This window comes from Macadamia integrifolia, unplaced genomic scaffold (genome assembly GCF_013358625.1).
Source record: "Macadamia integrifolia cultivar HAES 741 unplaced genomic scaffold, SCU_Mint_v3 scaffold664, whole genome shotgun sequence".
Lineage (NCBI taxonomy): Eukaryota > Viridiplantae > Streptophyta > Magnoliopsida > Proteales > Proteaceae > Macadamia > Macadamia integrifolia.
Window position 1 is genome coordinate 170475 of NW_024870509.1, and position 27236 is coordinate 197710.

The window sequence follows — 27236 nt, forward strand, 5'->3', positions numbered from 1 at the left end:
TTTTTTGGATAGGTACACTATAGAAGGCAGGGAGGGGGAAGGTAACAGCCAGGAGACTCGAACTCAAGACCTCATGCTGAGTGTGGGCTTTGAGTGGGGACCCAAAGATTATATCCCTTTCACCTCGATTTTGTCTTCCTACTAACTTTTTACCTCAATTTTGTCTTACTACGAATTTTTGCACATAATGTGTGCGATGAGAAAGTCAGGATCACTTCTCTTGAAATTTATTTATATTCTTTCTGATCACCAATGAGTCTTTTGAGAAACATACTTGAGCATGGTTCGATACAGTTGCTGATGCCATTCATCCAAAGGTAGGGAGGGAGGGAGGATTGGCATTGCCTTTCATTCTCCTCATCCGATCCAGATTAGTAACTCTAGAAATAAAATTATCTGTTCACAAATAATCTATCAAAAACATAATATATATAAAAGAAGCAACTTTCAGTCTGCAGAATGTTTTGAGACAGCAAGACTTGCCAGTGATGATACAGAACTGAAGCATTCCTGCTCCCATTTTGTGAGGCCTGTGGTTGGGAGACAAATGGGAGTTCTTTTGATGGTCAGTCATTCAGAACCAGATTCAGGATGGAGTTGATATTTTTGGTCATGTGATCCTAAATATTAGATACAGTACTAGAAGGTAGACGATTTTCTTTCCTAGAACTTTTTTACAGGTGTATAGCACTTTGAAGGGCTTTGTATGCTTTGGTATCCTTGTGTGCATTCTGTCAGGCCTTCCAGTCCCTTAATTACGAAAGCAGTATGACTCAAAATTGGTCCACCTCATGAGCTTAAGTGCCATGATAATTAATAATGAAATGATTTCATTTCATGTGGTAGCTATACACTGCCTTGATAAATCATAAACTATTGAAATCTTGACATGGATCCATAACCATTCAGCAATTTATCAACAACTCATTCAAATGATTGCAAATTTGTACAACTTTAGGCCTGTCGGTTGGCTGATAGAGTAAGTTTAGCAATGTTATCAAAGTACTCGCTACCCTCGATTAACCTGTCACTATTTCCGACTGCCCCCTTCTCAATATGATTCCCATTTCTAGCCTCAAGAGGAGTCGGGGAAGGGGAGGATCTCACGACATCTATTCACTTCCGGAAAATCATCAGCAATGGATGAGCCAGCAGCATGCTAACTCAGGTTTAAGGGAAAAAAGCAGGGTTCCAAACCTCATACCAAGAGAAAGATTCCAACCAAATAAGTACAAAGAGGACGGTGAAAGAAAGACATTTATAGATAGATATTAAACAAGTAAATGCCATTTTGATATCCAATGCTTCGGCTTCAAGGGTAACCACAATACACCCATGTTTTCCTAATATTTAAGGTTAGTTGAGGTAAACTCAACTGAAAGCCTTGCACCAAATGGATTGGCATTTATAGTTAGTTCAAGTCATTCTTGAAAATTAACCCTCAGGTTAATTTCCTTTTCCAAAACCCAAAAAAAAAAAAAAAAAAATTACTCAAGTACCATACAAACATGGATTCATAACAATAAACTAACTATAAAATCGAGGGAAAGACCAATTTTTTAAGACATTATTTCTTCTTTACATTATTACCCCAACTCCATAATTTGCTTACAACAGAAAAAAAGTAGCTGGAGCACACCAAGGCAGCCATGAAATGGATTTATGAGAGAAAATAAAAAAAAGGTCATTGACCTTGCATTGACTTAATGGAACAGAAGCAGAAAGTAAATTAAAAAAAAAAAAAATGATCTTAAAAACAAGTTCCTTTTAACGTCTACAGAATCCACAGGCACATTATACCAGCACCAAATATCCAAAAATGGACTTGCAAGCAATCATATTCCCAAAATCAACAACATAAACACATCCAAATGCAAGATAAGATAGCATATATAGTACAGCCCAATAATACTAAAAAAAAAAAAAAAAATCAGACTTTAAGAGCCATAAAAGTATAAAACACATCACAAGTACAGAATAGGTAGTTCATCAGCATAAAAAAACAGTGACTGTCAGAACCCAAGCATAACATAACTCCTAGCCAAAGCCTTCACCAAAACAAGTCCAAGAAAAACACTCAAGTCTGTCTCAAGAACAGTACTAGCTAGACAACCAATCATTGAGAAGGACTTCAGAAACCAAAACCAGAAGTCTAGGCAGAAGCAAAGGCAAGAAGTAGACTTCCAACCATGGCATAAATAATCAAACACTCAAAATAGAACCTTACAAATCCTAACTTCCACGAAAGTAGAACTTGACAAACTGAATCCCATCACCCAAAACAAATAACCCACAAGGGAGAAAAGGAACAAAACCTAACTGACCTGCTACACTGCTGGCAGAACCTCTGCTCCAAGCCCGCAACAATGACCTTAGGAGACTTGGAGTGCATCCCACAAACCTTGTGCCTGGAATAGTAAGCCTTGACATCACTCAGATCCACCTTACAACCCTCAACCTGGCACCTCGGAGGCTGTCCACCTTGCACAACCCCTCTCCCCTTCCTCGGTGGCGCCGGCAGCGTCAGCGGTGGTGGTGGCATCGGCTCCTGAGAACCGGGCACCGAAACCGACGACGACCCACAACCTGATTTGGCAGGGATTCCAATGCCCACATCTTCAAAGTAGATTTTCTTGCCGAATTTCAAACCATTGAGAGAATCAGACGAACCAGAAGCCGCAGATGCAGCCACAGAGTTCGAGGTTATCTCCATACGGGGTGTTCTCTAGTCTACTACCCATCCATAGCCATAAAAGTTGGAAGGCAACAGAGCAAGAGAGAACGATGGATAATGAAAATGTGTGGGCTTTTAAGAAGAGGGCAATTAAACGGCTCAAAGGAGTGATGGGATAAAAGGAGGCCGGCACAGTGGGTGTTGCTGGTTACAGCTCCCCGTCCTCTATGCTGCTGATGTTGTTCGGGAACCATAAAGCCGACACCCGCCATTTGGCCCATGCCAGCTTGGGTTATAGTACTCTGAAGCGACACTTTCCAAAACAATTTTTACCAAAAAAAAAAAAAACTTTCCAAAACAATTTAGGAGAGAGAGACTAGAGAGAGAAAGGGCCTGTGTGTATGTGAGTGCGTGTCTTGAATGAAGAAAGAGAGAGAGGTACCCTCTTGGGTATTCTTGGAGTTGGGTTCAAGAACTGTAGAGCTATTGAAATCTCCTTTTCTGGGTCATTAAAGTGGGTAATCGTGAAGACAGACTCCACCATTTCTCGAGAAACAAAAGACAGAGAGCTTTAACTGCTTAGATACAGACATATACAGTATATATATATATATACACGTATGTGTAGGTGAGAGTGTGAGACAGAAAAGCTCAGAAACTTGATGTTTCAGAAAAAATAGAAGTCTTGTATTTTTATCATATAAAGAGTGATGTGATAATTCTAAAAAAGAGTGATGTGATAATTCTAAAAGTTAGATGTCAAAAGCATGATGAAGATTGGTCATGTACTAATTTTTCATATTAAAATTCAATATATTTGACTCGGACTAAAATCGCTCAAAATCAATCTCAAAAACCTTAGAATCCACTAACCCTTTTCATGTATGGCAATCAAAAACGTAACTTCAGTTCTTTTGGGACAAAGAGGGGTTGATTTGTATCATCTTAACTTGGTTATGCTTCTTCTCTTTTTTCAACAATTCATGTAACAAATCCGTATGGATGCTTCTAATGTTTTTTTGTTCCGACAATATAATAGAGAACGGATGCGAAAAGGAACTTTCGTTTCTAATCTGAACGGAGTGAAAGAAGGGAGGAGATTTTCGAACGAGGAAAAGGATCCTATGACGTTGAAAGAATTGAATGTGTAGTTGTATGAGTTAAAAATCTCATGTACGGTTCTGTAGATTTTCAACTCAAGATTGTGGTTAAAATCATGATTAGGCTCAAATTGGAATAGTTTGGAATCAATTTCTTTCCCCTAAAACTAACTGATTGATAGCATTCAAACATTTAATGCGGTAGAAATAAATAAAGGATTATCGACTGTACCTTAATCCCTCAAACCCAATGTTGTGTCTTTAGACATCGTTGTCCAACTCTAATGATATTCTTCTTGTTCATCCGGCAATGCCCATTCAAGAGAATTTGCTTTCTTTGGCCTTTGAGTCTCTACTTTTTAAGTTACAATCTAAATGTTGTGTAATTAATGATATATTAAAGTCTGAATCCTTCTTTGACTTTTCTTTTATACCTCTAGTCAAGTACTTATAGATAAATAACTCTAACCACCTATTTGCAATTTCCCCATAATGATGTAGCAATTGGGCCACATCAACCATCATCAATTGCTTCGAAAACATCTAGATTTGAGATCTATCATGGGTTTCATTATCGATTTCGATCTGAATAGTCGATTCGATCAGTCTGATTCAAATCAATTCCAATTTCTGAAACAACGATATCAATGTATCTCTATTGTAGTCTTGCGAACCAATAAGATAGTCTTGGGTTGTATTTTATATGTATTCTCAAAATAGATTATGGGTCTAAAATACATTTTAAAACCTAATTCATCTCTATTTTTTCATTTTTATATACATTTTGATCCAAAAATTATATAACAATCATAGCCTTAGATTTTTCAATTTCTAATTTTACCACCTAATAAAACTCAGATTCAGCATATAATTTTTACATGTAAATATAAAACTGTGAGTTTAGATCTACCAATCTATAAACTTCTAATCAAATTTAAATTTCCAAGTGGCATTATTAAAGGGGAATCAGGTCTATTGATTCCCCCCTTCCCAATATATTAATAAATTGGTAAAATAAGGAGGCATTGGGTCAAGTATTAATATTTTTGGGGGTTTGCCAAATTTGAAGGCACTCTTGAGAATTGAGACTTAGTGACCCACAAGGATTAACGGGTTGAGAATGCACTCAATGGCTCAGAGTCTTCCCTTTTATGTACAGTTGTAGGAGAAAGAAAAATGTCCTCGCGTGTCCCGTGTGGCACAAGGAGGTGTTAATATAGGCTACATAGCTTGGTAGCATTCATCCTTTCCATCTGAACTTAGGGTGAGACGGCCTTAATGCACTGGTAAGAATATTGTTCCATTATGACCGAGATCTCTCTAAAATAAGGGTACGGCTGTGTACATTGTGATCTTCTCCAAAATCCTTCAATGACAAGAGCCTCTTGCATTGAATACATCCTTTTTTAACTCTACGAGCCTAAGGTGTACAATGCACCTCCTCGCATGAATTGTTATATTAATATTTTTAAGGAAGAAAGCTATCCACTTGCATGTACCTATGCCTAGACATAGCAGATGTGAAAAGACCGAGTTGCCCCCACATTGAAGATGCTCGTACACATCCTCCCATTTTCTACACTTATTGACGTGTACCTATGTCAGAAGGTAGCATTCTCTTGCTTATTTTAAAGGAAGAAAAAAAAAATATATATATATATATATATATCAATGTGAGAAGATGTTCTTTATTATATTTATTTTGTTGATCTTAAGGGGAAAAAAAAAGTGTGAAAAGATTAAGAGTACCTTGCTTACTCAGAAATCGCTCCTCTCTCTCTCTCTCTATCTCTTTTTCTTTTCTTTTTTTTTTTTTTTTTTTTTTTTTTTAAGATTGATATTTTTTATTTGGAGGTAGAAGAAACCCTACAATGGCCTTCCCCTAATGGTCCTATCGATATGGATTTAAATCTGTGATGATCAATTCAGATAACGATTCCACTCTTGAACCCTATCCCTAAAACACACACAAACAAAAAGTGGGCTGTATGTCAATGATAATATTTCTCAAATTTTTGTTAACATTTTTTAACCAAAAAAAACTTTGTTAACAATTATGTACAAATGATATAAAGATGGAGACTCGTTAAAAAAATACAAACAATCTATTCGTGCTATAAGGGCATTGAAGTACTAAATGGTTCTATGCTACTATAAGGGTATTGGGTGTTGAATCTAGTGACCATATATTGAGTTCATGTTTCCTTACTCTTCACTCCTGATTTGCAAATAATTGGATAGTGGATGGAGATGTTATAGATTAGCATATGAAACTGAGAAAAGGGAAAAGGAAAAAGAAATTCTAAAGTTGCATTTATGTGACATCACATGACCAATCATCTGTCAGATAGATATATATATATATATATATAATTTTATTTTTTTTATTTGATGCATCTCAATACTATAAGATCTTATATGGCACGTTTGCATTGAAAATATAAGCGGTACCATCACATGTTTTTTGTATTTAGCAAAAACCCTTTGAAGGTTCTAGTATGCCCTCTATGAGAATGCTATATATATAATTTTATTTTTTTTATTTGATGAGTCCCAGTACTAAAAGATCTTATATGACACGTTTGCATTGAAAATGTAAGCGGTGTCATCACATGTTTTTTGTATTTAACAAAAATCATTTAAAAAAGGGTTCTAGTATGCCTTCTATGAGAATGCTAAAGTTGAATATAGATAAGTATATGAAATTAAGAAAAAATAAAATGTTAAGGTTGCATGTATGCAACTTTACAAGGCCAATCAACTCTCAAATAAATAAATATTTTTATTACAATTCTTCTTTCACAAATAGTGATGCTATTGTAACTTAATTTCTTTGTGTAAATAGATATGAGAATGTTGTTGCTCATGCTATTTTTAAATGGAGTTAGTTACCCTTGTTAAGGTTTTTAAGAGTTCTCGTTTTTCGAAAATCTTCTTAAATTTGTAATTTAATTTTTGTCCAATGAGACCTAAAAATTCCCAATCTATAAGGTGTTTGCACACAAAGAGAAAAATAGAATAATAAAAGATCTTGTATAACACGTTTGCATTGGAAATGTAAGTAATGTGTCATCACATGTTATTTGAATTTAACAAAACACTTTAGAAAAGAGGTTTTCGTGTTGCCCCTCTATTAAATTATTTTTGTCATTTTGACTTTTCAATTGACACATCCACATGATAACATGAAGAACACTAAGAAGTGAATTATGATTCTGAGTGAACTTCCATTTGATATAGAGGAAAAAAGTTTTGAGGTTATGATTTGACTCTAAGAATGATGAGTCATATCTTGACTCTTAGGAGTGAAAGTTTCATATTGATGGGCTGGACTTATTTTGAGTTTGAACAAGGTTTGAGCTAAGATTTCTGACCCTAAAGAGCAGGTTTGGGCTAAAAATTAGACCCTAGTTTAGGGTAGGGTTGGGTTGGGTTGGGTTAGGTTGGGCATGTGTTGAAGCTTAGGCCTAGCTCGATCCCGCCCAACTCAGCCTTGATTTTAACTCTAATTTATATACTATAATTTGGGGTTGTCATCCTATGATTTTATTCAGAATAATGAAATCTAGGCCATTGATTCTTAAGGTCAGGTGTCTTAAAATCTATTATTGTATTGCACTTGATAATTTTAATTGTATATAGATCATTTTTATATTTTTTTTAATGCATAGAATATAGATGACAAAAGTAAAGTCATTCAAGGTTAGCCCAACCCTGACAAAAATCATAGTCAACCTGGCTCAGTCAAAGTCAATTAGGGTCGGGTTGAGTTGGCATCAGCTTGACAAAGTTGAATTTTGGGAACCTATGATTGGGTTGGGATTTTAAGAAACCGACACTGTTTTACCACTACCATCACTAAAGATATTCTTTTCTCATCATGAGTGAGAAATTTTTGGTTTTTTTTTTTTAATAAAAAATCAGGGAAGGGGAAGCACACCACCCACCACGTCTATCTCTCTTCTTTTGAAATGATCCCCTCCCCTTTCATATGATATCCCATATTGTGCCCCTTAGTGCTACCTGCTTGCTCATCACACACAAGTGGTGGGAAGAAGATCCTCTCCAACCACTGGGATGTTCAATGAGGCATTTAACAGTTGGGAAGACTTGGGAATGCCACTCATGTGTTGGGATGCATGTCTTGGTCCTCCTAACAGTAGGATGCCTCACTGAGCGTCCAACTGGTTGGAGAGGATCTAGATCCAACTATCCAAGTGGTGTGTCTATCTCTCTTCCAATAATAAATAAAGGTGATAAATAAAAGAGCGAGACTCAAACCCTCTCTCATCGTTGGATGCTAACACAACATACGATGATTGAAACTATTGAATATACACTGCCAACAGTTGGAGAGGATATCCGAGAGAGAGAGAGAGAGAGAGAGAGAGAGAGAGAGGACGCTGGTCCCATAAGATGCAGTAATAGGGCAGCATATTTCAGGCTAAAAGGACTTGAGAGTCCGCAGGCATTGCGCAGTTGTGCATGTGAATTGTCTTTTAAAGAAACAGAAGCCATTTTACGTACAAAAAACCTTACAAGTGTAGTAAGAAGATTTGACTGATCACTGTATCAAACACGTTGTGGACCTCCTTCGTCCTTCCCTCTCCATTATTGTTTGTGGGCACCAATTGGCACCAATTTTGTGGGGACATAATCTGCTCTCCCTCTACCTTTGGACAATAGATAATAACTAGCGGACAAATTTTGCAGCTAATTAAAGATGTTAGATGGTTTCTAATCTGACTTAGAAGGTTCCATGGCAGTTGGCACCAATCAATTGGAGTTGGGTTCCTCCCCTCCCCTCCCCTCCCCTCCCCTCCGGGTAACCACCTCATTCCACCCCAATCAAATTTGTTTTAAGTATAGCAAAAACAATAATAAACCAAGGGAGAATGATAGATCATAGGTGTGCCAATGGTATATGCTCAAGTTAGAAAACATCACTAATGGTGGAGATGTCAGATGAGGTATCATATAGGAGGGATAAGGAGTCAGAATTGGTACTAGTTTACGGTATACTTATAGCATACCTAACCTTTTTCAATAATAAAAACAAATAGGGCACAAAAATCCTCAGAGAGGAATTAATGAGTGGCAGTGAGTACTCAACGGCTCGGGTGCATGCCAGGGTCCTCTCAACCATTGGGTCATCACTGCCACTCATTGCTAGGAGTAAGTAAGTATGGGGGACTGAAGGTTGTTTTTCATGCACCAGACACGTGGCTTACTGGATCAATTGCGACACGAATGGGAATGTATGCTACGAAAGAAAGGGTCGAGAGGCCTTCACCTCTGCTACTTTCTAGCTCTATCGCCTGCCCCATCTATGCTCTAGTGGCTCCGTACACTCTTGCTCTTTCTCCCGCCCTTGTTCCTGTCACAAGTTGTGCTCCCGTGACTCTCTGCACATCACATGATACTTGAAACTATCGATTGTTCGTAGAGTAGAACAATAGGGCATAGAAGCAAACAACAACAACAACAATCGGTCCAACAACATGAGCTAATCTTGGGGTCATTAAAGGAAATCGTTAGATTGACACGAAGAGTGCTATTGAGTAAGCCAACAAACAGGGTTGTCGGTTAGCTACAGAGGATTTGACTCCTAAAACAAGGGAGAGGGACAGGTATACCATCAGTATATGACAAAGTTAGGTGATAATACTAATAGAGACGCGGGATGAGATACGATAAAGAATCAATAGAGGGTCATTTCGAAAAAGGGAAGAGAAAGATATTATGATGGACAAGAATGGTAGTGTACTTTATGGCTTTATGCTGCATTGCTGCCAAAAAAAACAAAAGAGAGTAAAACAAAAGAGAGTGCAGCCATTTCTCTTTAATTGTGCATTGTTCATTCTGGATCAAAATCCTTCCTTTATTTTTGTTCTTATTCATTTGTGGATGTTGTACAACAAATAAGTCTTAGCCATTATTCATAGTCAGTAATAATAATTTTGAGGAAGAGTAGAAGTGAAGCCTAAGTATAGGTTGGCACCATTCTCTGTATGAGGAGTGTAAGGTTCAGACAAAAGTATACATTCTTTATCAAATGTGGAGAGGAGTCTAGGCTTTTTAGACTATGATGATAGAGCAACATCCAATGTACTAAAAAGAAAAATCCATGCATGTTTGGTTTGTCTTCATATCACAAGCTATATGAGAGAGACAGAGACAGAGAGAGAGAGTTTAATTTGAAATGAGTCCAAGAACTAAACAAGGGATCTACAATTTGGGATGAGTCCAAAATAGTAGTCATGTCCATGGAACAATGCTTATTAAAAGATTCTCTGCTGCATGATATTTTATAGTTTCAAAATCAAATCAGGCTTCAAACTATCAATCTGTTGTCATCTGATCCAAAATGTATCAAATTTTAGAGCTTTTGTAAGTTTAGTGAATTCAAATGGCAATAAAACAAGGAAAAAGGAGTTCAGGTTAGCTATCACAGTATGACTAATAGTCTAATATGTTATTGGTGAACTATGATTTCAATTTAATGTAGGAAATATTGGTGATTTTTTTTTTATTAACGATGATTTTTTAGAATCATTTATATTGGAATAATTTTATGCTTTGGAGGTTAAGGATTTTCTATGTAATGCACAAGTCACTATATATAGTGGATTTTCTTGTAAACAAATGGATGCGGGAATTTTATAATTTCTTCGTCGAAATAGTGGAAACTCTGATTTATCATTCAATCATGAATGTAACCCATCTTAAATGAACCATGTAAATCATTGTATTTCGTTGTGTTCTGTTGCGGTATTGTTAGTTCCAAATATTATGTAACCAATTTGGTTTATTTGTCCATTAATAAGGTTTTTTTTTAATTTAAAATAAATTAGATTGTACTCAAATATTATGAATGGGACTGAACCACTATTAGCAAAAACACGGTTGTCGTTTTTATCCGTTTAAAATGGGTTTTGCCGTATGGTGTTATACAACACGGGAAAAAATGGGAACAATAAAAAAATTCATTTAAAACAAGTTTTAAACGATGGTTTTAAACACGTATCCAGATTTTAAGGATAAAATATGAATTTTAACATATATTTCTTAAAAAAAAAAAAACCATTTATTTTGGAGGGAAGACGATAGAGTAACTAGGAAAGATTTTGAGATACGTGTCCACGTGTTGAGATGTGTGCCCAGATCTGTCCGATACCATGTTGGGCATCCTAGCAAAGGGCGGGCCTTGGATTCCCTTAATTCACAAGTACAGGCTAAAAAAAGACAGTACAGGCTACAATCACATCCAACGGACAACCGCATAGGCATGTGGGTCTCATATCTTATTTCATCGCCAGCTCAATGGAATGTTCCAAAGCTGCCGATAAGCTTTGTTATGACTTATGACCCTCATTCCACCCCATCCTCATATTTTGCTAGAAGGGAACAGTTTGGCTCCTAAGTTTAGAAGATTTTGTGGAATTTCAAAATTCCACCAAATGTTCAGATATGAAGTTCGAGTCCACATATTCTGCAGCCACTGTAATATTGCAATGCGCTTTCGGTGGCTGACAACACACATCTAAAGGTAAGGCTCTCAAAAAAGCCTGGTTAACCTAAACCTACCCTAGTCGCCCTTAGCCTAAACAGGGCTTGGGTTGAGATTCCAGCCAATAGGAGTTAGGGTTGAGAATTTCAGCCCCAAATTGGGTTGAGGTCTCAACTCAATCTAACCTAACCTAACCCAATCTTGTATATTAAGTACATAATAATATAAATATGTTAATAATTATGAATAAGTACTTATAGAAAAAGGTCTATAGAAAATCTTTCGGTTTCCATAATCCACATATATACGAAAACATTGGTCTTTAGCTTGTGCAATGTATCAAGATTAAACCATAGTTGGAAAACCAGGATTTGACCTGGAAGACTCGCCCAAGTCTAGGCAAAATTTGAGATTCCTGGTTAAGAGTCAGGAAGACTTGCCTTGTATTAAAAAAAAAAAACAAGACTTGAGACGAGTCAAGATGATTCTACATTGACTCGATTTTTTTGTCGAGTCTTGAAAAACCCACCTAATCTGATCATTATATCAAAAGGCACAAAAAAAAAATCAAATAAAATCACTTAAAATATATATGTGTAATAAATATATGAATAAATCATAAAAATACAGAAAAATATGAAAAAGGCAGAAAAAGAAAATTACATATCAATAATTCGAGGGTTGCAGACAAGAGTCTTTATCTTGGTTAGAATGTTAGGTTAGGGTTAAGGATTAGAAAATATAAATTATATCTTCCTAAATAGAAAAAACAAGACTCGGCCTGATTGGGTTTAACCAGTCGACTCGCTAGGTTTTTTACCGGATGAATCGGGTCGAAAAACCTGATTTTCCAACAATGGATTAAACAACCAAATATAACCAATAGTACTTTAAAATAAAAAAAAAATTAAAATTAAAATTAAAAAAAGAAAGAAGAAGAAGTAATCAATAGTATTGGATTGGGCTGATCTGTTTAGAATAAGCCCAACCCAATCAGGGTCCATTAGCATTGGGTTGGGTTGGGTTGGGTTAAGCCCGACAGGTTGGTCCTCAGCTGAGATCTCTCAGCCCAACCTAGGCTGAGCTAGGTTAGGGTTGAGTTAAGAGACCTTAGGGTTGGACTAGGTTTAATCCTATCCCAACCCAGCCCATTGACACCTCTCTCTCTCTCTCTCTCTCTCTCTCTCTCTCTCTAATCATGTTTACGAATGTCTGCAATGGCCAAGACACATGAACCATTGCAACCTCAAAGAACAAATCCTAGATCCGCCATATATTGACCCAATCCGGAATGGAAAGGAATCAGAATCAGAATCAGGCTGAGTCGATTAGTAATCGTTCGTAATCGGGCAAATTATCCCCTCTCTCTAGAATCCGTACATGGATTGGCCAACTTGTTGATCCGATTTCAATTTTTCAATCCCCAGTTTGAACTGAATCTTAACACTTAAGCAAGGAACCTTAGGGTCCACTTATCCATAAAATTTTAGCCTGATTTGACCTACCATGTGGTGGATATAACTCATAGTAGTGCATGTAAAGAAGATTCCTTCCCTAATATCAGTGTGAGAAAATCAAGCCCGTGTGATTTTGGCATATGAAAATGAGAAAAAAAGAACCCTAATGTTGCCTATGCCCAAACATAGGTGGGTGCCAAAAGATCACAAAACTCCACTGATGATGCATTGAAGATATTCTCACGTGTCCTCTCATTAGCCCTGTTTGTCGGCATAGGCAACACCAGAACGGCGAGGTTCTTTCTCCCATTAAAATAATGAGACAGTTTTCTATTCTTGAAAGGCCATTGTGCCACAAACATAGGCATGCACAATGACCACCATACCCCTTATGGGGGTACATATACATAGAGTGTGCAATGATCATTGTGTCTCTCGTGAGGGTGTATCCCTGTGTGTGAGTGCAAGGCCTCTCGGAGATTAAAAAAAAAACAAACTATCCCTAGAGTAATATAGATTTAATAAAATGGAAATCAAACACATCCATTGTAATTGTCAATAACTGCCTCGTGACAACTTTAAAAGTGCTCATATTTAAAGGACTTTTTTTTTTTTTAAATTAAATCAATTGATTCAATTTTCAAGTTGGAGGAACTCTTCGGTCTCCCACATTTTGTGTTAGGTTCTAACCACAAGCACCGGAAAACAATTCCATCCCCATAGGGGGCCTAGCTAGATTAGCCACCCAAACTAACGTGCAGAAGAAGAATCTAAGGGAATTGTTGTAATAATGCCTACCCACCCTTATATTGTCATAAATGCCCCTAAATACCCTTTCCTCTCACATGATGAGTTCTAGTGACCTAGCTAGGTCACCTAATCACTTAACTCACATACCATTTTTTTACCTTTATCAAGACATAGACAGTAGAGATTGAGAATTCCATCAAAGAGGATGGCACATAGAGGGAAATGAGCCTTAGGATTTTTCAGCTCTCCACTACATTGACAATAGAAAAAGAAAGGGGAAAGTCCTTTTCTTTTTTGGATTGAGATTCCCTTCGTCCTTCACCATGGGCATCTAAATTGTAAAATTGCCAAGTGAGAAGGTAGTTTTGACTTCATAAAAAGGGTTAGGAACGAATGATGACTTAAGAGTATGAGGTCAATTGATTCTGAGTAGCTTTATCGAGATCAGAAGTGAATTGTGCAAAGGCTTCTAACTCTGCAAATTGAGCTAGTTCCAATTTTAATTTGCCAGCTACTTGTTTCATGGCTTTAATTTGAGCTGTAGATCCTACTCTTGGAAACGGAAATACCCACATTAATAGCAGGCCAGATTCTAGCATTGAATAGATCAGCGGATAAGAATATTTGTCCATCGGTAATGGAAATTACATTAGTAGGAGGTCACTTCATCAATGGAGAAGGAATCTTAATTCTCTGCAGGTGAAGGAAACTGTCACCACCCCTTTTTTTTTTCCTTTCGAAAGTAGGAATACTAGACATACAAAAGCTTTGACACATACATTGTTTGTCTTTTATATAGTTACTAGAAAAATGAGATGTCTAAAGTGTTAGAAAATTTACAATGCGAAATGAACATTATTAATGGTTAATAGCAACCATATGATGTACCTGGATGAGTCCTCATGAAAAGGATTTGCACTTATCTCAAGGGGTAAAGTTTCAACCTAATTTCTAATCTAGTAATTCTAGAGTGTTTCTCTATATATACAAGCATAAATATTTGCTGCGTGGCTGATTGGATAGAACTGAAATTTATAAAAAAGGTGGATCCAAATATAGAAAAAGAAACATTTCAAAACGAATGGTTGAAAATACATGGAAGATATATAATTGATATTAAAAATTGAATAATATATGATTATTAAAAATAGGAGGGTATATAGTCGAATCTAAGTCCGAAATTTGACATATGACCAGACTAGAGGTTAAAATTGTCATGTTAACTTTTCATGTGGTAAAACAATGTTTGTCTAGAAGATCCTCTCTCCTAGTCAAGCAATATTAGTCCCTTGGCTTGTGGTCTGCTCTCCAATACCCTTAAATGGTGGTTGGGTTCATTGGCAAACCGCCCTCATGAGATCAAGCCAAACCTGCACTCTAAAGATGGACTTGCCCTATACAAGTCAACCATCCTAAGACCTGTGACCAAAAGTTTTAAACTTAATTATATAAACTAACAACTAATAAATGACCTTATCACATGTGTACCTTTTATTCTTAAGAACATTGTTTCCACTATACCTTCTTAGACATTCATTATGCATGAGGATGAGGAGCATATTCACAATGATATTTTCATCACAAAATAAGCATTCATAGAATTAATCATTCCTCGCTTGATCAATATCAATTTGTCTACAAATAACATGATATTACCATTTTTTTTTTTGGTAAAAATGATATTACCATTTAGCTATCATAGAAATCTATGGACGTAGGTTGTGAAGAATAAAAGTGAAACATTGGAAGAAACCAATAACTCAAGTACGTATTTGACTGCGAAGTATCATGCATTTATACCATTTATAATTAAATGATAATGATTATATTGTATTTGCTAGCCTCTTGATACTCTTTATTCTCCTTCCACTTTTCTTTTTTTATTATTATTATTTTAGGGGAGAATTTTAGTCCGGAAACAAGTTTTTCATTTCGAGGGGACCTGTGTCTAGGCACAGGAGCCATGCTCCGAGACAAGCTCCTTTTTCCCTATTATTTTTTTGGCGATGGTGAGCAATCAAGTAATAGATTCACCTGTATTCCATTACTCATGATAAAAGATGATACATAAAATCCTGAATTGGACTCTCATATATACGACTCTTCAACAACCAATTCTAACCCCAAAGGAATAGAGTCAAAATGATAAAACCTTTCTTCATCTACTTGTATTGAGAGATGAGATCAGATCCTTCCCAAAGAATTTTTAATGCTTAGACAAATTTTTGGATCACTGGAAACCCTTATCAAATTTTCATCTACATAACTTCTTTAAAGGGAAAGCCAGTATAGCTACTACAATGAGTTAAAAAAATGTCAATTGAAGGTAAGAGGGATTTAGGAGAGTGGTGAATTTAGCGGGTTAAGGAGATCATTCAAAGGCATGTACTCATAAAACTAAATTATTGTTCCCACAAAAACATTCTCCCAACAATACAGCCCAAAAAAACCAACCCTATTTAACACTTTATTTTGAGACAAGTCAAATAATATTAGAAAAAAGAGGATGGAGACTGTAAAAGGGGAAAATCCCAAATACCTGAAAAAAAAAAAATACAAGCAAGCAAGTTATCTACCAAGATTAGCTAACCCTCTTCTATGAATTTAACTAAATTCTATGAAACATTTAGTTCCTTTCGATGTGTATCTCTATTTTGCAAATGCTTCCAAATTCTCAAAGAATAGACTGTAAAAAGCATAGAAAATCAGTACGAAATACAGATTCAAGTTTTGCAAGTTTCTAACATATATCTCTAGTGAAAAATCTGAAGGCTCATTTCATTTTTCTTTAAAAGAGACCTGGGTTGTGCTTCCATCTCTATGGTGAAACAAAATCCACCGAGTTAGAGTGAGTCAACAGTTGCTCCTGGTGATGTGAGAATAAAGTCGAAGTTTTATTTAAGCCAATGTTCACAAGACAAGTTAAGAGAGAGATGATGGAAGACCATTTGGGCTTGGATCATACATAAAAGTTGATTTAAAAAAAAAAAAAAAAGGTAACAAAGGTGCAGCAATGAGCAAGAAGAACAATGAAACCAACCCTGAAGATGCTTTAAATGGATGGACAGATATAGTGAATGGACAGAGAAGCAATGACAATACTGAAGAATGAAAACCCTAGCAGATGCTTAGGCAGGAAATTTCAGCATCTAGAAACTAGGTTGTTAAGTCTGCAAGAAACTTGTGAAGTTTGATTATGTTAATACCTATGTTTCAGCGTTGAGTTTTGCCAACAAAAATCAAAATACAAGACTACCAAATGACTACAAACTACATACAGATCATGTAAATTAAACACCAGTAGTATTCTGATCAAGATATAAGGAGAAAAAATGAGACAAATGTAAATCAGCAAAAAAAGATGTGATAACAGCACATACAATAAAGTGCACACACTGTAATAGAGAACGCAAAGACGGAGCAAGTTCTATGTTTTTACAATAAAAACACAATCGAAAAGATGCCACATCAATTAATTATATATAATATGATAAAACTAGAGCAAATATCCAACATTACTACCTTAATGGAAGAAAAAAATATATATAGCCTGTTCCAAACCTCCCAAACAAAATCATTCATCAACAATGAACTGACAATCAAAAATTACAAAAGAAGGAAAGAAAAGAAAACAGAAAAAGTTGAAAGAAAAAGAAAAAAAAAATAAAGAACCAGAGATGAACCAACAGCAACTGATTCTCAGACCCATGCATTATCTATTGAAGGGAAAAGAGAAGAAACTCAGTGCGACAGCTAACCCAAATATCACTTACACTCAACACCAGCTTCCGCAGCCCTACGTGGCTTGCTTTTACGCCTATTCCCATTCTGTCGAAAACCATTCGACTTGACCAAGTTAGCTGTGCTTGATTTGGTTGCAGTGCTATTCTCTTCCTTGACAGAATCTTTATTCTCTTTTGCTTGTGAGTACCTCTTCCTCTTCTTTCCATTATCTGCCACTGATGGACCCTTTATCTCTTTGTTAGAAGTAACTGGTTTAGTATCCAGCCCATCTTCCTCTTCAATCTTCTCAGCCTCTTCTTCATCAATCTCATCCTTCAATGGCTTCTGTGGCCTCCCCCTTCTCTTGTATGCAGGAAGTGATTCCTCCCCACCACTCCCAGGATCCTCATGACTCGTAACAACAGTCAGCTTCTTACCCTTTCCTCTGCCTCTACCCATAATCCTCAAATGTCCAGAAGAAAAGCTTAAGCAATTAAAGATGATTTCTGCAACAACAACAAAAAAAAAAAATTCGGTCCCAAACACCCGAATATAAACAATTAAAAAAAATCATATTTCAACAACAGTCCACAGATTCACCGTTTCATAAGTGCCAATAAAACTGGTGGGAGATATAGGATCATATCCATATCCTGCAGCAGAAATTAGGACTTTGGAATGAAAAGAAGAAAGGGGAAGGGTTGGGGTGGGGAAGCAATCAGTTGGAATTGAAAAATCCCTTGTTCAGGGAATCAATAAAGAAAATTCATCCTTAAGGAACAAAACAATATCCTCAGAACTATCTAAATGAACTAAACCCAAAGGGTTCCCAAAATGAGACATCGAAGCTTCATTGTAAAGGGAAAAAAAGATACATATTTGCTGTCCTTTATCTGAACAGATTGAGAAATAAAGCGATAAAATAGTTGGGATTGGAAAGTATGCATAATCTAAGCGTTTCCCAGAAACATCTCCGATCCTCAACAAAAGGGCAATAGGAATACCAGAAGAAGATGGGAAGTAAGTAGAAGAAACAACAAACAATATCGGAGTCAAGTAGAAGAAACGAATCTTTGCAAAACTATCTTCTAACGCCCACTTGAATCGAAGTGCATACCAAAGCAGATGATAAAGATATTAACAAAATCAACAAAAATTATAACAAATCCATCAAACTTCACTTCCAAAATGCTTCCATAAAGGGGGAAAAATCATTGAACAAAATAAACCCAGGAACCGGACTTCTCATCGGACCCAAAGCAATTAGCTTTGAGAAACCCAAATATAAACCATCAACGAAAGAAGAAGGGCACAAATAGAAACAAAACATCTTCAGGAATTTAAGAATGAGCTTGAACTGAGAAATGAAACTGACCTTATATGATACTGCGCTTCTCCCATCTCCCGCATAAAACCCAGTCTTTCCGATGCTAAAGGAAGCAACCTCCCAATAGCCCAGAGGTGTATATTGATATCTGTTAAGAGTTGAAGCAGAGAAGTAAAGATTTAATGGAGAAACGTATGATCTAGGGAAAGGGCAATGAAAACCCAGATCAGACAAACAGAAAACTTTTCAGATATATACTTTAGAGACGAAGAGATTGCTCCCTGCCATCTGAGCCTCAAGAGCTGCTACCCAGATAGCAAGGAAACAACAAAAGAGAAGACTGAATGAAGGAATGAAGAGAAGCGAGGAGAAAACAAGAGAGAGAGAGAGAGAGAGAGAGAGAGAGAGAGAGGCGATTAGATATTTGTTGATTGGCTTCTCTAATCTCTATAGCAAATAAAGGGGAAAATGAATAATAATTTTTCTCAACCTAAGAAAAAAAGAAAAAAAAAATCCTAGTAAAAGCATAACGAAAAAATATATTCCTATTATCCTATTGTCTTATTCATGACTAATCGTATGGTCAAAGAGAAAATCAAATAATAACTAATTTCCTTTTCAATTGGATTTTAAATTTTAAATATAATATCTCTAGTTTGAGTCTCCTCATGACTAATCTGGATTAGGTATGATTGCGTGTAAGCTGGTTTACACTTGAGCGTAAATCGTAAAACCAGACAAATCCAAGGTTCCTCGTTTGCAGAAAAAAAGAAAGAAAAATATGACATATGTAAGTTAGGGTGTTAATCCATCAGTTTGTCTGCTTCATTACTAAAATTAGTGTAAAACCAAGCCATTAAGGAAGTTTTCGATTGGATTGATTTCGATTTGGTTCAAGTTTGTATCGATTATAATAGTTCCGAAAGTTGTTTTCTTCGAGCTGTTCATCCCTATTTGCCCCTGACCCCTTCAAATGCTATTGGGCTTGGTGTTTCGATTTTGGATTTATATATATACAGGGACATTTATGGGAAAATTCCTGAATTTTACAGGTATGGAAAAAATATTCCAGAGCTAAGAAAAACACTCTAAACTAATCGTATATTCCTATGGTCAAAGAGTAAATTAATTAATAACTAATTTCCTTTTGAATTGGATTTCAAATATGACAATTGGTTTACCAATAAGTTATCCGTTTGTGTTGCCATTGTATCTGCGTATGCAAACCAATAGGAGGCCGTGTGAAGGTATTTTCAGCGCATGGGGCAGGGTAGTGTAGTCTTTTTATACCCGCCTATGTCTAAGTATAAACAAGCACAAGAAAGTAGCGTTCTTTTACCCAAAAATAAAATTAAAGATCATCAATCAGTTTGATTTCTATCCATTACAGGGCCAGTTCAAAACAAAACTGGTAAGAAATTTTGATTTTGATTTTTTTTCTTTCAAACAAAACAAATAAATATTAGCTAGGTCTGATACAAAGCAAATCCGACTTATATATATATATATATAGTTTTTTTCGATAAGGCCTCTTTGGCTATAGATTTAAGGTCCTCCATATATCTAGTATTAATTGTCATACAAAAGTTGGGGTAATTTGAGTGATTATCTAGTTCTACACATAATAGTACTAGAGTTTTTGACCATAAGTTAAGCAAAAAGTTGTGATTGTTTTGTAAAAGTTGGGGTAGGAAAGTTTTTGATTTTGATCGATTTTGATTTGGTCCAACTTCTTTACTTCTCAGGTATTGGATATGATATAATCCAAATGTTGGATATGATATCAATTCGGATTCGATCAATCAATTTCACCCCTATTTTTCATTATATATATATATATTATTATTATTTTCATTTTACCGCTTTCCCAATTTCGATACCTAATTCACATGGATCAGTTATTGGTATCGACGGATCCATTACTGATACTTAGAACCATTGTTGTAATTGGATACTACTGAGTTTGGTCTGTTTACTATCGATCTGGTCTTGATTTTAATTGTGTTCGAACTGGTTTTTCATTTCTATCTTTCTTCTTCTTCTTCTTCTTCTTCTTTTTTTTTTTTTTTTTTTTTTTTAACCCCAATTATTTTGGTCTATCCAACCGGTTCAGACTGGCCTTTGACACCCTTGTCTTTAAGGCTGTGGAAATGACCAATAAATTTGAGGATTAACATTATGTGGAAAGGTACTGAGAATTTTAAGATTATTTATTTATTTTTCTTTGTTACAACTAGAGAGAAAATATACTCTCAACCCAAAGTATTGGAAAAATCTCGCGGCAAGCTATTTCAGTAGTTTCTATCTATATTTCTCATCCATTGACACACTTTCTCCTCTTTATCACTGTGATTTACGCTACTTGGTACACTTTTCCTCAAGGTATTGAAATAGTTATAGAATATAAGATTCATTGACGCTATATAACAGGATAAAAAAAGTAGGCTAGGCCAAGATCATCAAAGCCCTCCAGTCCTATTCCTACAACGGCCTTGCTCTTGTTTTGGATTAATGGGATTTGAATCAAACAAGTGGAAGGCTTTTGAGCATGGATTCTGATCCTCTCCAACCACACTATATGCCTAACCACATTCGACGATTGGAAACATCTCTAAGACTTGCACCCCCAACACCCGAACGCACACCCCTGTCCCCAAGAGATTTATATCCTCTAGCTTCAGCCTCCAACGCGACTGAAGAGGATCTAAATCCCACCCCAAGGGACTCATAGCCGTTTGAAGTAGCTACTTGGAAATCCCAATGTCCCTATTACATGTTGTTGAAATATCCTTTTCAGGGTAGATTCTGAACCGGGTTTAAATGGGTCCAAGAGGCCCACAAATTTTGGTGGAAACCCTCACGAAACACTTGTGGCATAAGCTTTAAAAGCTTTTAAGCAACTGGTAGTCTTATATTGCTGGCTGTTACAGCTGCCATAATTATAATAATGCAATTATTTCTAGAATGAAGAAATTTGTCCAATGCACATTCCTTTACCAAATAGGCAAGCAAGTAAGGTACATCTCAAGCAAAGTATAGAAATTCCTAACGGTCGGATATCTTCAAGATCTTGGGAGTTTTGCACGTGTTTAAATTAATGAGGATTTTAAATTAATTGCATACATTAAGAGCATATGCTTATGTATCAGTATCAGTATCATTATCAGTATCAGTATTAGTATCAATATAGGTATAATCTTGATAGATATCATATCAATATGAATTGATTGTATTGGGTCGAATCATTTTACTTCTCAAAGTATTGATACTTAGGGTGCTTTGACCATTTTACCGTTTTATGTTTTTATATCACAGATATGATTAGGGGTGTCAAAGCTTAAATCGAATCGTTAAAATTGATAGGACTAAACCGATAATAGCATGGACCAAATCAAACTGAAGCGTTATTGGGTTGTTTCAGTTTTGAGTATTGCAACTCCAAAACCAAACTAAACAATATCAAAAACCGAATGAATCAGAAACCAAATCAGAACCGGCTTAAAAACCGCCCAAAAACTAAAACCAAACTGATAAGAAACCGAAAACAATCCAAAATCCATTAAAAAAATCAAGATTTTTATAGTTTTGTATACTTTTATATGGAAAGTTAAATCGAAAGCGATCTAAAAAACCGCAACCAACTTGATATCGGTTAAAACTGGACCAAATCGACCCATTGACAACCTTAGATATGATAATATGATATCGATCATAGTCATCATTGGACGATACATGGGATGGATTTAGGTATCGATATCAATATTGGATCGGTATTAGCTGATCCATACTGGATCGATGCATACTTTTGTCCTTGCATTTAAAAAAAAAGTATATTTTTTACTATTTCACCCCTAAAATGATATGGGTGATCGATCCATATCGGATCAGTGCATATAGGTAATTTTCGTCTTTATCTTTTTAAAAAGTATTTTTTTTTTTTACTGTTTCACCCCCTGAAATGATATGGGTAATCAATCCAGATCAGTCAGGTATTAATATCAGTCTCAATCAATATCGATACAATACAACCACTACTATACCAATACTTGAAACTATGATGCATAGTATGAGATATCAATCTTCCCGTCCTGATGGAATTGTATGGATCAAGGGTTAAATTGTCAAAATAAATTTTTTTGGTGAAAAACGAGGGGCGAAACCTTTTGATTCGGATGATATATTGTATCGGTGTCATGTGGCAACGGATACTTAAACCATGATTAATAGGATAATCCATGAAGGATCTATGGTTGGAGAGTGGGACGTAACTGAAGTCAAAAGGTCATAGTAGTCAGACTTGACGGGGAATTAGGAAAAAGATCACGAGAAGTTAAAACATGGGTAAGCTTCTTGGCAGCTTCCCAAGGAGGAATAAAAAGGTGGATCCAACTGGGTTGGTTTGAAAACTTTTACCCCACCTATGAAACACTACTATTTAAGTGGAGCGATTATTCTCTGTATATAATGACTGTTGCGGTGCAGTTAGCATTGGATGGCATATTTTTCAAAGTCTTTAGTTATCTGATGTTTATCGCACCATTGCATTCACTACAAAGAATTTTCATGCATTTAAATGTTTATGATTTTAATAAATAAAAAATATATTTATTATTATTTTTTTTTTATTTTACTTTATAAATTTTGTTAGAGTAGTTCTTAATGTAATAATGAAGATAAATTTTTAGAAATTATGAGATAAATTCGAGCCATTAATAGTTATGATTTTTTTTTTTTAATTTGACAATCTGACCATTCATAGTTGGGAAAGTGTATTGTAATATCTACATTATAAGTGCACATTAATGGACATGGTAGGGTATTTGATTTAATTAAACTCTGAAATTTGACATGTGATTAATCTATATCATTGTCGTTTCAATTCAATAGTGGAAATGGACGTATCATTTATCCATGTTTTATCCATGTGGTAGAATAAATTCTGATTCGATCTTTGAAATGTAATAATAATAAGGGCTAGGAGCCTTGCTGATTTGACACAAAGAATACCAAACGTGTGGACTAATGAGAATACATTCGAGAGCATCTTCAATACACACAATGTGGGGACAGCATCATCATTTGCACACTTGTAGTGTTAGGACATTTCTTGTGCTAGATCGTTAGAGTTCTTTTTCCTTAATAACAATTTGTCATAATAAATATGGTCTTAATGTATTATGTCCTTTCACTTCCACAAAATTGGGGGGAAAAATCATCTGCAATTCGGATCTGGTACAATTCCGTGAAATATCACCTTCAGGGAGTGACACGTGTATTGATACCAATACAATGGTCCAGATCTGATTTAAATGACTCTTCACTGATTTAAGGTTTTATTAGTTGTACCAGATCTGAACCATTGCATTGGTATCAATACACGTGTCACCACCTGAATGTGGTATTTCACAGAATTGTACCAGATCGGAATTACAGACGATTTCAACCCCAAAATTGGAGGATTACAATCCTAACACCATTCCATAGCTTGGAAGGCCATGTTGTTGGCAAGGAAGATAGATTGACATGTTTCCACTCTTTGACTGATTGATCTCTTAAATAAGAATGTCTTGCGCTCTTCTTGCCCACTTGCAGTAATAGTCCTTTAGCTGAAAAGAATAAATGAAGTGTCAATTTGGAGAGCAGCTTAGAAAATAATCCATTGTCTGCTCCTATATACCGCAAATATGCTTTAAAATTCAAAGTGACTTCATTTACTATGAGGTTTTCAGAAAAAAAAAATTATAAGGATAAAAGCCTTTTTTGATGAATTAAGAAAACTAAACATTTGGACCATGAATTTAGTTTATGGTATCAGTTCCCTGTTTCTCGAATTCATAATCTATTTTGAGGATTGATTTGCTTCGATATATTTTGATGGCTATCTAAATGAAGTATTTTTTTTAGGTGTGTGATGGTAGCAAATGGCTTGGACCTACAAGGGACCGAAAAAGAAAACAATAAAATGGTAAATGTTTTTTTTTTTGGGTGGTGGGGGTTTTAAATCAGGGGTGTCAATCGACCGGGCTTAATTGGGTTTCCACACTTTAGGACCTTGCATCGCGACTGACTTGTTTAAGTAATTGGAGCTCATATCTCATTCATAAATGGTCGGTTAGGTTATGTTCTTTAATCGGGCTATCAATAGTCGGACTACATAGGCCTTAATCGGATTTTAAAAGGGCTAATTACATAAATCTTTCTAACACATACTACAATTGGACTCTAAACAGACAATAATCAAGCTTTGAACGGTCTTGAATTGTGTTTGACTTGTTTAAGTAATTGGAGCTCATATCTCATTCATAAATGGTCGGTTAGGTTATGTTCTTTAATCGGGCTATCAATAGTCGGACTAAATAGGCCTTAATCGGATTTTAAAAGGGCTAATTACATATATCTTTCTAACACATACTACAATTGGACTTTAAACAGACAATAATCAAGCTTTGAACGATCTTGAATTGTGTTTGACTCAGTAAACGGGCTTTAAATGAGCTCTAAATAGGCAATAAACGGACATAAAACATGTGGAGTCAAGTCGGACCATGGATTTAGGGGATGGTATCAGTATCTACCGATACCGATCTGATACTGATCCAGATCGGATCGGATTGGTGGGCATTATTCAATTTTGGCCTCTTTTTTTTAGATTATTAATTTTTTATTATTTTCCCAAGAAACGATATGGATAACTGATCCAGATCGATCAAAGACAGGGATCGATCTCGGCCATAACAATCCGATAAGACTGATACTTGAAACCATGAGTCGGACTATTAATCGATTATTCTTGGTCGGGCATCGATTTGGTAGCACCCTTGCACTGAAATTACCTATTAACAAACGTGCAGCCCGACACGTTTATTAATCGGGCCAAGCCCGATTCAGATTTTAAACGGTCGGCTCGGTCGGACCTGTCAGTCCGGGCCTGTAACTGAAACCCAAAGGAAGAAGATGGCAAATCGCTAACGGGCCAATGTGACAACCAGCAGTTACCGTTGATTGATAACAATCCGATTCAGAGCTTCAAACGAGTTAATCAGTTAATGGCATCACCAAAGGAGACCTAAATCGCTGCACCTTCCCTTTCCTCCGCAAAATATCGAAATTTGGCGGGTTACATTGTTTCGCGCCTTTGCAGTGTTTCCCTTTCCGTGAATCTCTGCAACTTTACCTGCTTAACACTAACAAGTTCAAGCTCCATAGCTTCTCTGATAGCCGCTTCAAGTATCCGCAGCGAATCGTTTGTCCCGACTGGATTCGACCTTTGCAAATCACATTTAAGTACTAGGTATACCTGCGAATACCCCTTGATCTCACATTCTTCATTTTCTGCAACTTGAAGGTCAGTTTGGAGTTTGGAATCTCTATTTCGCATTAGTATCTGTTTTTTTGTGACTGAAAAGTTGAACCTTTTGTGTCAATTGTCAGATTCTTGTCTATACACACAGATAACCAAACATAACATAGGCTTTATATTTTCATTTTTTTTTTTCTGCAATCTTCCAAATCTGAAATGGACATGTCATGTCATCCCTCAGAAAGTTACTTATTTGTTATGTTATACTGATGCAAGAAAATCTAGGTTGATTTCTCGGTACTGATCTTAAGTAACATGCGATGCTGGACGAAAGTAAGTTCGACGTGCATCTTCAATTGTGGGCACTTAGAATTCCTTGCCAACTCTGCAAGCCTGTTCTTCGCTTACTGAATGGGTACTTCATGTCATTGCTTCCTTTCAGTTAATAGTGTGCATTCAGCTTATTGTTTTATCCATTTAATTAATGACGTTTTGTGGCTTTTTTTTTTGCAGGTACTTGATTGATAAGCCCCGTGTCAAACCCATCACTGAAGATCCATCATGCAAAAAAAGCCGCTATTTGGTATTATCTGAAAGGATTCAAAATCCTGGTAAGAAACATAAAACATTTAGGGGTCTTTTGGTTATATGTGAAATTAAGTGAAGTAAAATCAGAACAAAAGAAAAATTGAAAGTTTTGCAATTATTACCAAGAGTAATTGTGTAACTAATTCGAAATCAATCTAAATATTGTGATTAAATTTTATCTCATTTTTCATCCAAATTATGACTGAATTTTTTCTTCAATGACATGTAAAGATAGTTACCAGTTTGTTACACAATCACTTTGTATGATTACAAAATTTCTAATTTATTTTTGTTTTAATTTTACATCTCTTCGCTACGCTTCACATCTATCCAGCTGCTCCTTGCTTGTCTTTTAGATGTGTACAAGAGTTATAAAATTGAAGAGCCCTGATATACTTTACGTGATCTGGAGAAAAAGAGAGCTCCGTGCCTTTAATGTTAGTCGTCACAAGAGCCCTGTTGAATGCCAACATTAACAAAGAGGCCTTATCCTTTCAATGATGAGTAGAAAGCCCTTACTGTAGGGTATGTTTGGATGCTCTGGAGGTGAAGAAACCTTGAAGGAAAGTGTAGGCTCCAGAATCTAGAGAAAGTGAAGAGGAGTTGGCACTTTCTCTTGGGTGTTTGGTTAGCTAGGCAAAGGGAAAAGGAATGGTAAAAATGGGTTGAATTAAAATAAAACTTAAGAAAGGGGGGGGGGTGTACATGAGAGGGAAATAGCGGGCCCCACAAATTCATTGGGGATTTGCACAATCCAATGGGGATTTTGTAGAATGCAAAAAAGCAAGGGACCGGGGGGGGGGGGGG

The 27236-nt window shown here is 36.0% G+C and overlaps 3 protein-coding genes across 4 annotated transcripts in view; 1 reads left to right on the forward strand and 2 right to left on the reverse strand.

The window, feature by feature from the left end:
• The window catches only part of LOC122069622 (squamosa promoter-binding-like protein 14), an 11293-nt gene extending 8197 nt beyond the window's left edge, over positions 1 to 3096 (reverse strand). The window contains exon 1 of one of the 2 annotated variants that reach the window (XM_042633680.1): positions 2325 to 3096. In XM_042633680.1, coding sequence (XP_042489614.1) covers positions 2325 to 2713 — 389 coding nt within the window. In that variant the 5' untranslated portion in view covers positions 2714 to 3096. The remainder of the gene's footprint in view (positions 1 to 2324) is intronic. The other variant, XM_042633679.1, reaches the window with a different exon arrangement.
• A 13856-nt stretch (positions 3097 to 16952) lies between these two features.
• On the reverse strand, positions 16953 to 18968 carry LOC122069606. Its single transcript, XM_042633660.1, has 2 exons — positions 18590 to 18968; positions 16953 to 17720 (listed from the first exon to the last, which is right to left on the reverse strand). Exon 2 carries the CDS (start codon positions 17671 to 17673, stop codon positions 17257 to 17259), a length of 417 nt encoding a protein of 138 aa, XP_042489594.1. The 5' UTR covers positions 17674 to 17720; positions 18590 to 18968; the 3' UTR covers positions 16953 to 17256.
• Positions 18969 to 25527: 6559 nt separating this feature from the next.
• The window catches only part of LOC122069608 (tRNA (guanine(37)-N1)-methyltransferase 2), a 12363-nt gene continuing 10654 nt past the window's right edge, over positions 25528 to 27236 (forward strand). Inside the window, exons 1-3 of the mRNA XM_042633664.1 lie at positions 25528 to 25886; positions 26127 to 26256; positions 26355 to 26452. Of these exons, the coding sequence (XP_042489598.1) occupies positions 26162 to 26256; positions 26355 to 26452 (193 nt within the window). The 5' untranslated portion in view covers positions 25528 to 25886; positions 26127 to 26161. The remainder of the gene's footprint in view (positions 25887 to 26126; positions 26257 to 26354; positions 26453 to 27236) is intronic.